We start from the raw sequence: 13,627 nt of genomic DNA, 5'->3' as shown, positions 1-13,627 counted from the left end.
GGGTTCCCCTGGTAAAGGAACTGACCAAAATCCCCCTGTACCTTGCAATCAGTCACTGTAGTTCTAGCCGGGACGGCTCTGAAGCAGCTAACCTCGGCAGTCAAGGATTATGTCAAGTATTATACTTGAAGGTTATCTTGCATTCCGATATCATATTTAGGAAACTGACTTTCCTCCTCAGATCGCTGCCACTGTTTTGTTTTAAGGCCCGTCACCCATCTTTCTACCCTTTTTCCCTTTTTCCCTTCCCCCTTTCCCAGGGTGTTGGTCTGTGGGTCCCCCTTTCCCATTTGTCACGGAAACGGGGTGAACTGGCCTGTAAACCATCGACACCTCTCCGTCATTGCTCCTTTTTTTTCAGGCCATTGGGCCTGTGGGCTTGCAGTCCCCTGTCACGGACACAGACATCTGAAAATAACTCCATGAAAAAACATCTGGGAAGCTGCTGGGGAGAAGACGACCCTGTGGTCTCAGCTCCTAACACTGCCCACTGCAGAACAAGCAGAAAAGAGCGAAGCCAACATGTGGGGAGTATTTTTAAGGTTTATTTTTTTTTTTTCTTTTGTCACTTGAATGCACAACCGTCAGGTAGGGATGGGACACGGCTGTGGGGACATCTTCTCTGATGCTGGATCGGGGAGTGGCTTTATGCCCGAGCTGGTCCACCAAAGAATGAAGTTAACATGCGTGGACTGTCTTCATGGTTTATTTTCTTTGCCACTTAGAACCACAACTGCCACGTGGGGATAAGACATCGCTGCTTCAGCGCCGTCTTGGGGCCTTGCTGTGGGGACGTCTTCTCTGTTGCTGGACTCGGGAGTGGCTTCGTGCCCGGGCTGCTCCCCGCTGCCTGGACCGGCTGCCACGGCCTCCTCGGGGCCGGCTGCGGGAAGCTGAAGCACGACCCCCCACTGGGGATCGACTTCGAGTGCGGGCCCGCCCTCGCTGCCTGGATTGTCTCCTGTGTGCAGGCAGCAAGGAAGGCCTCGAGGACCTTGGTGATGCTGGTGTGGCTGAGGCGCGGGTGCTGCTCTGAGCACCTCGGACTTTCATATGGCTCCCACCATAACGTCTTCGGGGCCGACTATGGGAGCCTGAGCCCCGACCTTGCAGTGGGGAGCGGCTTCTTGTGTGGCCAGTCCCCTGCTGCCTGGCACGCTTTCTGGGTGCAGCTGCCGGGGAGCTTCTGGAGGACCGTGCGGTCCCCCGTCTGGTGGGGCTCTGGGAGGAGGTCTCAGCGCCTGCAGCTGGTGCCCGTCTCCTCCCACCACGTCCTCGGCGCTGCTGAGAGGTGTCCTGCTCCTCAGATGAAATTGGGCGGGTTGTCCTCTGCTGTGCTGCATGCGCTCTGGGCTGGACACTAAGCTCAGGCAGCTGGGAGCTGCAGGATGGGCCTGTTGCTGCCTGCCTGTTGGAGCCAGAACTGATGTTTTCAGGTTGCGAAAAGCTGTCGGCTGGCCCCAGTACCATCTGGCCGGAAGTGCTCGGGCTGGCAAGGTCAGAGTTGGCTTGGGATGCTGTAAGGAGAGACAGGAAGCTCAGCAGGATGAACATGCAGCCCCAGGGCAGGACAGGCTGCCAACCCTCACGGGGCAGAGAGACTGTGGCAAGGCCACCCTGAGCACCCACTGCCAGGCCTTGCCTGGCACCAGTCCCACAGCACGCGGCTCTTTGCCTCTTACCGGTGCCTGCACCAGCACAGGTGTCGCATTCCCAGGTGTTTCTGCCCATGGCCCAGAAGGAGCAGCACCGGTGTGTGCCTTTTGTGGCACAGGAGCTGCAGAGGAGCAGCTGCCAGGGCCTGAGGAAGCAAATGGGTTGTGGCTGTGAGGACAAAGCGAGCCAAGGCAGGGAGCAGCTGGCACAGCTCTGGTGCTCAGTCCTTGCACCCCCAGCCTGTGGTGAGGCTGAGATCCCACGCAGAGCCCCAGAGGACAGTAGAGGTCACTCACCCCTCTTCCTGTGCCCTCTCCCTGCCTCCCAGGTAAATGCACATGCTGGCATCACAGCGCCTGTGCCTTTCTTGCAGCGGCTGGTATGCTGCGTCGTCCCACCAAGATAGTCGTCTGCCAGAGAAGAGGGGGAATGTGATGAGTACCTGGTGCCCCAGGCAGGAGGCAGATCCAGGGCATCCCTGCTCATCCACCGCGAGCTCATTCCCAGCTTCTCCACAAAGCTGAGACCAATGCTTCCAGGATGGCAAGGGACTGGGCCTGCCGGGGCAGTTCCTGGGCAGGCACAGCACCTGTGCCTGAGTGCCTGCAAAGCCAGGCAGAAGGACACCAACCTGACTGGAATTTGGATCCCCAGTGTGCTCATTTGGGATCGGAATATCGCTTTTTCCCCGCAGACAGGGCAGAAGAAGCGTGTGGTGGCAGCGTGCAGGGCATGTTTCTGCAGGAGAAGCACAAGCACGAGCGTGAGCGGGGCTGGGTGCTGCTGAGCACCGGCCGTGCCCACAGGGCGAGGGGAGGGCTCCTACCCTGATGCAGCCCCGGTGGAACCAGGCCTGTTTGCACACCGGGCACACCACGGTGTGGTAGGACGTGCTGTCCCCCACAGGCTCCAGGCAGATGACGCAGATGGTGTTCTGCATTGGAGCTGCCTCCGCTGCCTGCCGAGGGCGATGCTCCCAGCAGAAGGACCTGGGCAGGAGGGCAGAACGGGTGAGCATGGGGAGAAGTGCTGCGCGGAGGGCAGAGGACCAGGGAAGAGCGCCAGGCCTGGGCTCTGGCTCTGGCAGGATGCTGGGAGGTGTCGCTGCGGGCAGTCCTCCCTGGGAGGAAGAGGGAGGAACGGCAGCTTGGCTGCTGCTGCTGAACGCCCTTACCTGTGCTGCCCAAAGTATTGGGTGACACATTCCCCGTCCTCGGCGCAGGGCAGGTGGAAGCTGCGCTCACAGCCGGTCTCCGCGCAGCTGATGGAAGCTCCCCTCCCGCCACAGACAAAGCAGTGCTGGAAAGAGCAGAGCAGCCCCCATCAGTGGTGGTGCCTCCGCAGCCAGCCCCACTTCTCCGGGCGCAGGGTGTGGGCACCGCTGCCTCGCACTCTGCAGAGCTGCCTGGCAGATGAGGCTCATCTGCTGTGGTGGGACTTTGTCCTGGAGCTGGTTAGAAGGGCCGCAATGGCTCTCTTTGGGCCCAGGCAAAGCCGGTGCGAGCCTCTGTCGGCACCAACCTCCCTGTTCCGTTCAGGTCCTCACCTTCTGGTCTGCCAGCTGGATTGTGCGCTGGATGGCATCAATGGAGAAGCCAAAAATTTCCCCCACTGGGCTTCTCCATTCCAAAAGGCCATTGGCAAAGAACTGTAGGAGAGAAAAGGGCAGGATCTCGTGAGGCCAGAAAGGAAGGGAGCATCCCTGGCAGGAGCCCTAGCCCTTGAGGGAACTCACCAAGCAGAACTGGTGGGCACAGAGCCCACCACAGGCAAATGTCTGCCCGCAGATGTCCGGGTTGACCTGTGCCCGGTGGCACAGCATGCACACTGGAGAGGAAGGAGAGAGCAAGAGTGAGCAGCGGTGAGCACCTGGCAGGGCCGGGTGTCCGTGGGGGCCGTCCCCAGGGCCTGCTCCGGGCCTGCCGTGCCAGCTGAGGGGCAGGGCTGGGGGGGTGGAGGGGAAGGGGGCATTGCAGGCCCACCGGTGCCAGCAGGCAGCCACGGCCCAAGCTGTGCCCCCTGGCCAAGGAGCAGAAGGGCCCTGCCTGCCCGCGGCACTGGGGAGCCCCTGCCCCCCCCCCTTCCTCCCCTCCCAGTCTCAGGCAGACCCCCAGCAGCCCTGTGCCCAGCAGCGAGGAGCTGCACGCAGGGATACGGTGCTCTCACCTGGCTCCCCAGAGTTGGGGGCCTCCTCCTTCCCTTTCGACATGGTCGGCATCAACGGCGAGAAACAAGAGAGTCGCTGCTCTCTCCACGCCTCACCAGGCCGCACTGAGCACGGCCCCAGCCCCGCAGCCTTTGCTCTGCTCCCGGCCCCGCGTGTCACAATGGCCACTCCCTGACACCACTGTGACATCACGGACACCACCTCACGGGGCTGAGGGCGCGGCACCCACGCAGGTGGGCAGCAGCTCCTGTGGGCAACGCAGAGCGAGGGGCCCGGTGCTGCCATCAGCAGGGAGCTTGCATCAGCAGGGAGCTTGCATCAGCAGGGAGCAAGCATGGCCTCCATCAGGCCTTTTGCACGGCGCCCGTGCTGGGGCGTCGCAGCAGAGAGTCTAGTAAAGGTCTGCGGGTCAACAGCACAGCCGGCGTTTCTAGTGCGTGTGCTGACCGACTTTCCATGGTCTGATGGTGACAGGACAAGGGGGAATGGTTTTGACCTGAGAAAGGAGGGAATTCCTCACTCGGAGGGTGGTGAGGCCCTGGCACAGCTGCCCAGAGATGCCGTGGATGCCCATCCCTGCAGGCACTCCAGGCCACGTTGGACAGGGCCCTGTTCTAACTTAACCTGCTGGGTTGCAGCGTTCCCAGGTGTTTCTGCCGGTGGCCCAGAAGGAGCAGTACTGGTGCATGCCTTCTGCGGCACAGGAGATGTGGAGCAGCAGCTGCCAGGGCCCTGGGAATCAAACGTGTTGTGAGAATCGCACTTTTGCACTACAAACGGGGCAGAAGAAGCGGATGGCCTATTTCTGCAGACAAAGCTCAAGCATAGTGATCACTGGCTATCCTGCAGTCTTCTGGCATCTCTCCTGTTCTCCATGACTTTTCACAGATTGTAGGCAACAGTTCAGCAACCCACTTCTGCCAGCTCCCTCAGTACTTGTCAGTGCATCCCACTGGTTCCATGGATTTTTGTGCGTCAAGACTGCTAATACAATCTTTATCCAGACAGCCTTCTACCTATAATAGTCCTTAGTGTCACATCTATTCAGAAATCTCTGGAAGTTCCCAGATCAAACTTTCAGTTACACAGAAATATAATTGAATTGGATGTTGCTAATCACTTTACAAACCTCTGTTTTCGGCATTTTTGTGTTGTAACGCACCGTACAGTAGTCAGGAATTACTTCAGCCTTATGACTCCTACACGCCCAGAGTTCTTACTAGTTTTACCTAGACAATCACAACTAATTTTACCTAGACAATCACAAAATTTTGTAGGAAATCTTAGTAAACAACAAGCCACATCTAATTTTTTTCCCTTTCAGCAATGCAAGAAGTAGTATATGCTTTGACAAGAGCACAACTTGTTTCTATGAGAACAGGCCCATGTTTGAGTAAAGTTAGACTAGTTTTGAACTTCAGAAAAAGCATTCACTGATTTTAGGTTTCATGGCAGCCTATGGTGAGGATGTTTTTAGTTTGCTTTAAACCTTTCCTACCTGATTTGTGTAGCTTCGTATCAGCTGTGCAAACAAAGTGTGTAATGTTTTAGAGCTTCTCTGTTGCCATTGTTTCACACATAATATGGGAGTTGGTTAGCAGAGAGAAAAATTGTGTATCCATCTGATATAGTCATTTCATACTTACTAGAAGGAAAAAGATTATTTAGATAGATAGGAGGCCTGAAAGCATCACCTGCATTTTAGGGAAGGATTGAGTAATGACAATTTCTGTCATTGCTAGATGGCCCAAACATCTTTTTGACATCACTGGAGTGTGCGCATTTTTTGCCTGCAGTTGGATGTTGTACTATAAAGAATTATATCAAAGTGGAATATGGAAGTTTGCAACTGGCTTGCAGACATAAGTGGGTTGTCAGAAAGCCAGGAGATGTCGATACGGGACTCACATGTTACTACTGAATGATCGGTATTGTCAAGCAATGGGAGACTGGATATGAGCAGTATTTGAGTAAATCAATGAAAATATCTTTCAAGATGACTGATGTGGTTTATATTACTTAATGACTGTGGTGCCACGCAATGCCTCTCTTCATTTGGAGAAGATAGGGAAAGTTCTTTTAGTTACTTGAAGTATTTTCGCCAGCAGCATTTTGAAGGTATACAGGAGTGTTAGTGAGCAGAAAATTCTCCAACCTGATGTCACCTCTTGGATATGTCTCACTGTGGTAGATCCCTCTAGTATTTGTCAGTGCTTCAGATGGGCTCCAGATGGGCAGAATGTTTGTGGCAACGTGCACTACTTCCTAAGAGATGTCTCATCCACTGTAAGTCTGTACTTGGAAAGTCTGCCGGATAGGTCCTAAGGAAGGAACCAATGGAGGAAATAGAACAAAATGTTCAAGGGGGAAAAGTACTAGACTAGGAAGAATCTCAGAAGTGGCCCAAGGAATGCATCAACTATGATGGAGATTTTAGAAGGAAGTGAATTACAACATCTGCTCCAGCATTCTTTAGATAGTCTACATTATTTGAGAAATGATACACTGAAACTATTTATTTTAATTAAAAACAATAAGATTCCAGTGGGAAAAAAAACTTACAACATCAGCAAAATAAGGAAAAATATAGGGAGGAGGGAGTATGCCAAGCCAAAGTTTAATATACAGTATAGCCTAGGGCTTGATTACATTCATGGAAGACTGAACGTACGATAATGTAGTGTGTGTAATAGCTATTCTGAATTTTTGTTCAGTAGTGGGTTTGGAATAAAAAATGATCATAGAATCATAGAACATCCCAAGTTGGAAAGGACCCATAAGGATCATCAAGTCCAACATATGGAAATAAAATAAGACTTCGGAGACAACGTATCTAAGTGCTTGAACAACTGAATGCACTGAATTCTTTCTTGAAATTTGGACTCCGCTGCACCCCAAGTGCACAGAAATATTCCCTTCTGTTATTATCAACTTAATCTTTGCTTATGCCAGGTGCTTCTGCACCCCTCAGCAGTTCAGTCCATTGCCACTGACCTTGCAAGGACCAGGTTTTCAGATCAGATCCATGGCTGGCAGCTCCCGTTAGTTCTGCACACCACCCCTTAAATGCATTATTTCTTTTATAGATACTGAGGGGATGGTTCTCATCCAGGCTGGTTCCTGGCCTTTGTAAAGACAACAGGTGTTATATCCCAGCTATCTGGGTATGAAGGATGTGATTTCAACCCATGTCCGTACAGTTAAAACATCTTCTAGTGTTTTTCAATAGAGTGTTGATACAGCTAGTAGAATGAAGAGAAAGAAAACCTCCTCCAGACTTCAACTCACATAGAAGCCTTTAGTGCTCTTGCAGCTATTGTTCATCTTCTATTGAGGAATATCCCAGCCGTGGGATCAGACCTTGAGGAGCTCAATAATAATTTCCCATTCAAGGGAGGGAGTGTTTGGCATTGTGACTCAAGAAAAGTCCCAGACCAGGAATCTCTATGATTGGAGGTGGATATGCAGCAAATGACGTTTTCTGCTGTGATGGAAAACCCTAGGACCAACTTTTTAAAACAACTGCTATTGAATATTGCAACAGTGTTCTAGAAGTTTGTAGTTCATAATTGGAGCCCAGTGCTGGATAATTCCTTTTTTATCTCCTTCTGCAAAACCCCCTGGCTGCAGCTGAGCTATGCTATCTTTACTGCTTCTGGCTTAACCCTAGGCTCCAGCCCTTTACCTTTTCTTTCATTAGTGCTTGAGCGGTACATAGAACGCTGCACAGCAGGCTGCTCGCATGGCCTGGAGTCCTCACTTTCACTGAGCCCATACTCATGAGGACAGGGACCAATTCTGCTCTCAGGTATGCCAATTCATACCTCACAGCAGGAGTCTGGAAAACATCTCTTCCCTCCTCCCCATTAATTACTGGGAAGGAGACAGTGCTAGAACTAACAGCTTCAGGTAATTCACCTAATTTATACCTGGCCTGCACCATCATGACTGTGGGGCTTGGGAGATCTGTGTTTGAACTCAGAAGTTGCTAAGCCCTCTTTAAATGGCACAGTTTGTGCGGAAGGCTGCAGTGGTACTGGATGGTGTAGAGTAGGTCTGGGTTCACGACATCAAGACTCCTAAAAACTGCAGGGAAAAATCCAGTGTGCAGGCTCAATGAACTAAATGAAAGCATCTGTGGAGACCAACTCCACAAGAAACATATGCACAGTGGGAGGTATAGAAATGTGCAGTAACCTCATGAAAAGGACCTTTTAAACTGTGAGTGATTACAGATGAGGATGCTCAATGGCAGGTAAGACAGCATTCCAGTTAATAATCTCCAGCAGTCATCATCTCCCCACTTTTTCACAAGTGGCAAAGTCAAACCACAGTGAGATGCTGCCAGTCTTACCAAGCATCCCAAATCTAGGAGATGGCTGAATTCAGCTTAGAAGAAAGGAACCTGAGCAACCACTCTGTATTGACTTCCCTTCTCTTCATTTTACAATTGTGAACCACATAGCAATTACTTTACTCACATTTTTAAGCTTTTCTCCACCACTGAGCAGTAGAAACTCTGGGAAAAAAGTGCATTTCCTGGAGTTTCATTCATGTTCATTCATTCAATGTGGCCTCAAGCAAAAAGCTGAATGGGACACAGGCTGAGCAAGATAAATGCAACTATTTGTTGAAAAAAAAAATAAAATACAGCAGGAGGGAAAAAAAACCAAACAAACATATCTATGCAAAATTGATATTTCTCTTTCCACTATCAACCAGAATTTTGGAGAGAACTTTTTAACCACTTTTGCCAGCTTCTGCATGTCATTCCGAAAGCACAATGGCATCTGCAGTCTTGTGCTGCAACTGTCTGCAAGTTCCAGAAGCAACTTAGCAGGCAGAGAGGGGTTCACAGGTGAGTGTTGTTCTCCAGAAAATGCATCAAACTAACCTTTGTGATGATGGGGTCAGGGTTGTATTGCTAGTTTGCTCCTGGTAAAATTGCATCAATTTAACCAAATCCATTTCTTGTTGTGTTGAAACGGGTTTAACTGCTTTGTGTGATGTTTAACTTTTGCTAAGAGTGTTTCAAATGTATTTGTATCTAAATCAAGCCCTAAAAAGGATGCAGTCTTGGTTGGGATTGATTTTTTTAGAATGTGCTGTAAGAACTGATGATTTTTCAGAAAAATGTTTTTGTCAGTTGTGCTGAGTTTTGATCGGACTGTTGCTGGTTTGGCATGATACTGATATCTCCTGATTTTTCATGTCACTAGAAGTTTGTATTCAGTGTTAGGTTCTGAAATCACAGAATTGCTGTAGTTATATGTTCAAAATTACAGGACACTTTTTTAGAATGTTGAATTTGGTGGTAAATTCCTCTGAAAGCTTTGGTTTACACAGGGACTATCATGATTATTTTGCTACTCAATGCCGGGTTTGCTGTTCCCTTGACGCATTTGATCTTAATGAGATCCACATTGCAAAAACCCCATGCAGTCTGTAGGGAATATATACAACCTTGCATGTTTATTTAATGTTGCTTATTTCAAGACCACTTAGGATGAGGAGAAAGAAGAAGCCTTGGTTTCTGAATGTGCAAAAGTAAAGGCAGATACAAGCTGTGTCAGGAAATTAGGGGCACACTTGGAATTAATTAGTTTCTGTATTGCTTTGAGAATATTATATGCTGGGCTTGAGGAGCACTGCTGATGTCATCTGCCATGAAAGCACAGCTGGAGCACAGCATGAAGGCAGCAAATCCCTGAGATAGAATCACACTCTTGGTATTTCAGCCACAGCTAAACGCAGTTTTCTGGGAAGCGATGCTGTCTTGCAGACAAGAAAATTGGTATGGAAGCTGAGCACCAGATCTGTCCCACCGGCAGGAGAGATTCCTGCCTGAAGGAAGGATGGCTTTCAGACTTAGTGTAGCACAGTCATCCACTAGGTCCCACACACTTGGCCAAGCCCATGCCATCTAGCTGGCTCAAAATGAGATACAGCAGGTACTTCTCAGATCATGGAGAAGTCTCACATACCTGACCAGGACAATTCCTGCAAAGCACTTGGAGCAATAGAGTGGGACTGACAGAAGAAACACAATTTAGGGGTGGAAAGGGAAAGCTCTGACCAAAGTGACATTGCGCCATCTCCCATAGTTCAGGTAGAACTGAACCAAGGAACCGGGAGAAAGGTTTGGTTGAAATACAGGCTGTACTCTAATTTTACATGTGATATTGTAATGTAAACTTGGAAAAACAGAAGAAAGGGACAAGTTTTAGGTCAGGCAGAACTCAGTATAAATCAAAATTAAAAAGAGCGTTTGTGTATGACTTGTAACTGCAGATCAGTTTTCCCAACTGCTGGCTTACATACTGTTGATGAGCAGTGTATATCTTCCCTTCCCCATTTGCTGTGACACGGCTGAACCCTCACTCACTGTCATGTCAAACCCATCAGTTTAAGGTTGGATTTCTTCTAACCTCAAGGCCAACAGGAAGATCCTGGATAGGATGATGTGGTCTTTGCAGAAGTGGAGGTCGTTTCTCTTGCCTGTTTGTCTATAGATTTTGAGCACAGCATTACCTGGGCTGTAGTGCAAAATGATGTTAAACGCATGAAATTGCAGCTGCCTTTACTGATATAGACAGAGTATGGCTTTCCCTTCACCATTTCCCTTTCATAACAGAGAAGCATTTCATCTGCATTTACAGCTCTGTAAATGCACTGTCTTCTTTCAGTTGAAATTTGGCTGGACTGTGAATTGTTTTGCTCTCTTCCCTTTCCTACACAGCTGGAAATGAAACCCTCTCCACTCTTTCAGAATGGGATAAAGAGTGGAGAGAAAGAGAGAGATGATAGAAGCTGTCAAGGAAAATTCTTGTTACAGGCAGAGTAGTCTAAGCTGAAGGTAAGCAAGGCAGTGTCACCTCCTCAAGGCTAAGTTGACACTTGTGTCAGCCCTGGGCTGGTGGGGTAGCATCTGAAGGAGGGGAGCAGAAGTGAGAAATATTCATCACTCAGGCAGAGGAGTGACTGCTGATGATAGGTTTGGGCACAGACCTGTGAAATAGGCATGTTCTCTCAGAAAGTGTCCTGTTTCGATATGCAAACTATGGCTACGTTCATCAGCCATGGTGAAGCTGCATCTGGGCGTAACAGTGCAGACCCTTTCATCCCTCCCTGGGAACACAGGAAAAATTACTGCCCTGAAAACCATCTGACATAACTGCAAGTGCTGAGGGCATGTCTCTTGAAGTGATGCTGTCATGCACAAGGCTCCCACTGAACCACAGCTTGATACTGCAAACAGCTCAGAGCATGACTCAGCCCCTTGTCTCCTCCCCACTACCACCAGGTCAGCAATTAGGGCTGCAGGAGAGGCTCTGCACGCAGTGGTCAGAGAGAGTCACCTTCTCCCCTGTGTTTCATGCCTCTTGCAGAGCAGGAAAGGTCAGATTGTGAAGACAGTGAGGTTTTGTTGGGATTTTGCTTTCAGAAAATGCACTGTGGTTTTCAGTCAGACTTCAAGTTTTTCCACAAGTCATCCTGACAGCCTGCCTGCTGTCTACTTCTACTGTGCTGCTCCTTGCAGATATCAGCTTGAACATGCATTCTGCTACCACCTCAGGAAACTTAAATTTTCCTGCAAACAACTTACAAGCAGCTGAAAGAATTGAGCGTGCACCTAAGGCCAGACAAGAGAGCAAGAAGCACTGGCCTAATTAAGCTATGTTTAGAACTAAGTGATACCATTTGTGAAGCTCCGTGAAGATTAACCACCCAGCTCCTAATTGCTTTGATATTTTTCATTGTCCCTGCAAGGAAATTAATCTCTTCAAGGGCTGATGGAAAGAAGAGTGAGGAGAAGGAAAGGAAAGCAGAATTGAGTTTCTTTTAAAACAACAAATTGGGAAAAACCTGTAGCTTTTGCAAATAATGATACAACAGTAAATAGAAAATTACTAAGACTCCAGGGAGCTCAACTTAGACTTTTAGATACAAAACTGTGGCATTGCCTTTTGTTTGCCAGCATATTGCATCTTTATCAAGACAACAATACAATATGTATAAGGTTGCCTTAATTTTGGTTTGATGTTAAGTAGGAAAGTGTAGGAAACAGTAGGAAACTCTTTGCTCATACAGCAGCTCTTTAGACTGGCATTGTTTTATTTGCAGTGAATACTTGCTTTGGGATTGCTACAAGTTCACGATGCCTCCTGAAGTTGCTGGCATGCATGGCACACCAAGGAAAGGAACCTGGAAGAACTAAGAGAGAGATGCAGAGAGGTCCCAGCCACTGCAATTTTGAATCTATGGACGATTACTTCACCCTAGAATGCTTCAGGAGGAATTGCTACAAGCTCCTTCTCTATGCAACAGCCCAATTTACTTAAGCTAACTTTATAGCGCTATTCATAACTTCGTCCACATTCTCAGTTATTTTTCCCCAGACAGATTTGCTTCCTTCGTTCCCAGAGCTCTCAAAAAAGGCTGTCTGGCAATTGCAGGCAGGCTGGCATAGCCACAAGCCAGTACAGCAATGCAGTGATAACCATAACTTAGAGAAGAGCTGGCAGTCACTGGTGAGGCTGTGATAGCAGGCTCCTGGATCCCGCCTCAGCAAAAAAATAGAGGTACTCCTGTAATCACCAAAATGTGACTGCCCCTCCTACCGTTTAGGGCCAGATGAAACTAATCCACGCTGCATCACAGAATGTAGAAGTGACAACATGATTTTTCTTAATTCTTTCCCCATGGTTTGCTGTCTTAAAATCTTCACTGGATTCACAATAGAACTTCAGGCTTACAGGCTGCTTCAGTTCTGGTATTGTCACCCAAAATAGTGGTTTTACTGGTGAAACTACTCAGCAGTCACAAAAGCAGAAAATAAGCATGATCACCCACACATACAAGGAAATATCTTTCTGCCAGTGAGTGTGTTTCCAGTTTGCTGTGGCTGTACAAGTGCCACCAGATCCATTCCCAGCAGAGGGCAGAAACAAGACACGAGGTTCACCAAGCACCAGTTTGAGGTACTTGTTTATTTTCTAAGATTGAGATTTTACATCTAAAGGAAATTTAAGAGCATTCAGTGCTGCATTTGAAACTAAATTCAGAGTTTACTGCATTTTCAATACTCACGTGGAAAATTCTGTATCCAAACACCACCAGCCTTTTGGGAATACTCAGTTCTCAGTTTGAACCTGACCCATGCCACTCGATCCTCCTTCAAGCTTTACAGTTTCTCACTTCTAGAGATGTGAAAACTCATTCTATTTTAAAGAATACTTCTCATTATGCTTAACATACATTAAATTTCTTAGTCTTATTGCCTTTATACGACCTGCAGAGTACACCGTTCTGTGCCATTTGTAAAGGCTGTGGCATTGGTAACATATAGCGAGACTTGGGAAATGAAGAATAAATTCTGTTTTGGAATATGGTGTCTATGCATTGCAGGTGATAACAGGGAAACAAGCATTTCTTGCAAACAGAGCATCCCAGAACATGAAGTTAAAATATATACATACCCAAAATATTCTATTTTGGGTATGGGCTATATTTTGAAACCTCTCTCTTCTCTTTTCCCCTTTTGGACCTTTCTTACATCTATCTATGCCGCTGCCTTCTGTCTTCGTGTGGTGACTGTCAGCTTTGCATAAAAAGGACAAGAAAGCCCCACGGAAGATGCTAGTCTTACCTCTCCAGAAGTAGAAGATGGTTTCAGAGATGTCAAGGAAGCTCATAAGGTAGTTAGTTCTCTCACACTGTATCCTGAAGAAGTTTTTTTCTACAATCTGTCTGAAAAATACAAAGGAGAAGAGGTAGCTTGTAAGCCATATGTCAAGAAGCACA

General features: G+C 48.3%; 1 protein-coding gene across 1 annotated transcript; it reads right to left on the bottom strand.

Moving 5' to 3' along the window:
• Window positions 1–570: 570 nt before the first annotated feature.
• Window positions 571–4,092, bottom strand: LOC769884 (PHD finger protein 7-like). Its single transcript, XM_040656213.2, has 9 exons — window positions 3,823–4,092; window positions 3,392–3,483; window positions 3,203–3,304; window positions 2,831–2,955; window positions 2,483–2,645; window positions 2,288–2,394; window positions 1,953–2,066; window positions 1,683–1,801; window positions 571–1,517 (listed from the first exon to the last, which is right to left on the bottom strand). The coding sequence occupies exons 1-9, from the start codon at window positions 4,010–4,012 to the stop codon at window positions 763–765; spliced, it is 1,767 nt and encodes a 588-aa protein (XP_040512147.1). The 5' UTR covers window positions 4,013–4,092; the 3' UTR covers window positions 571–762.
• Between the last annotated feature and the right edge of the window lie 9,535 nt (window positions 4,093–13,627).

The sequence above is a fragment of the Gallus gallus genome, chromosome Z (genome assembly GCF_016699485.2).
Source record: "Gallus gallus isolate bGalGal1 chromosome Z, bGalGal1.mat.broiler.GRCg7b, whole genome shotgun sequence".
In the NCBI taxonomy this organism is placed as follows: domain Eukaryota; kingdom Metazoa; phylum Chordata; class Aves; order Galliformes; family Phasianidae; genus Gallus; species Gallus gallus.
Note: the sequence above shows the minus strand (reverse complement) of the source record. Positions and strands in the feature narration are given on the sequence as shown.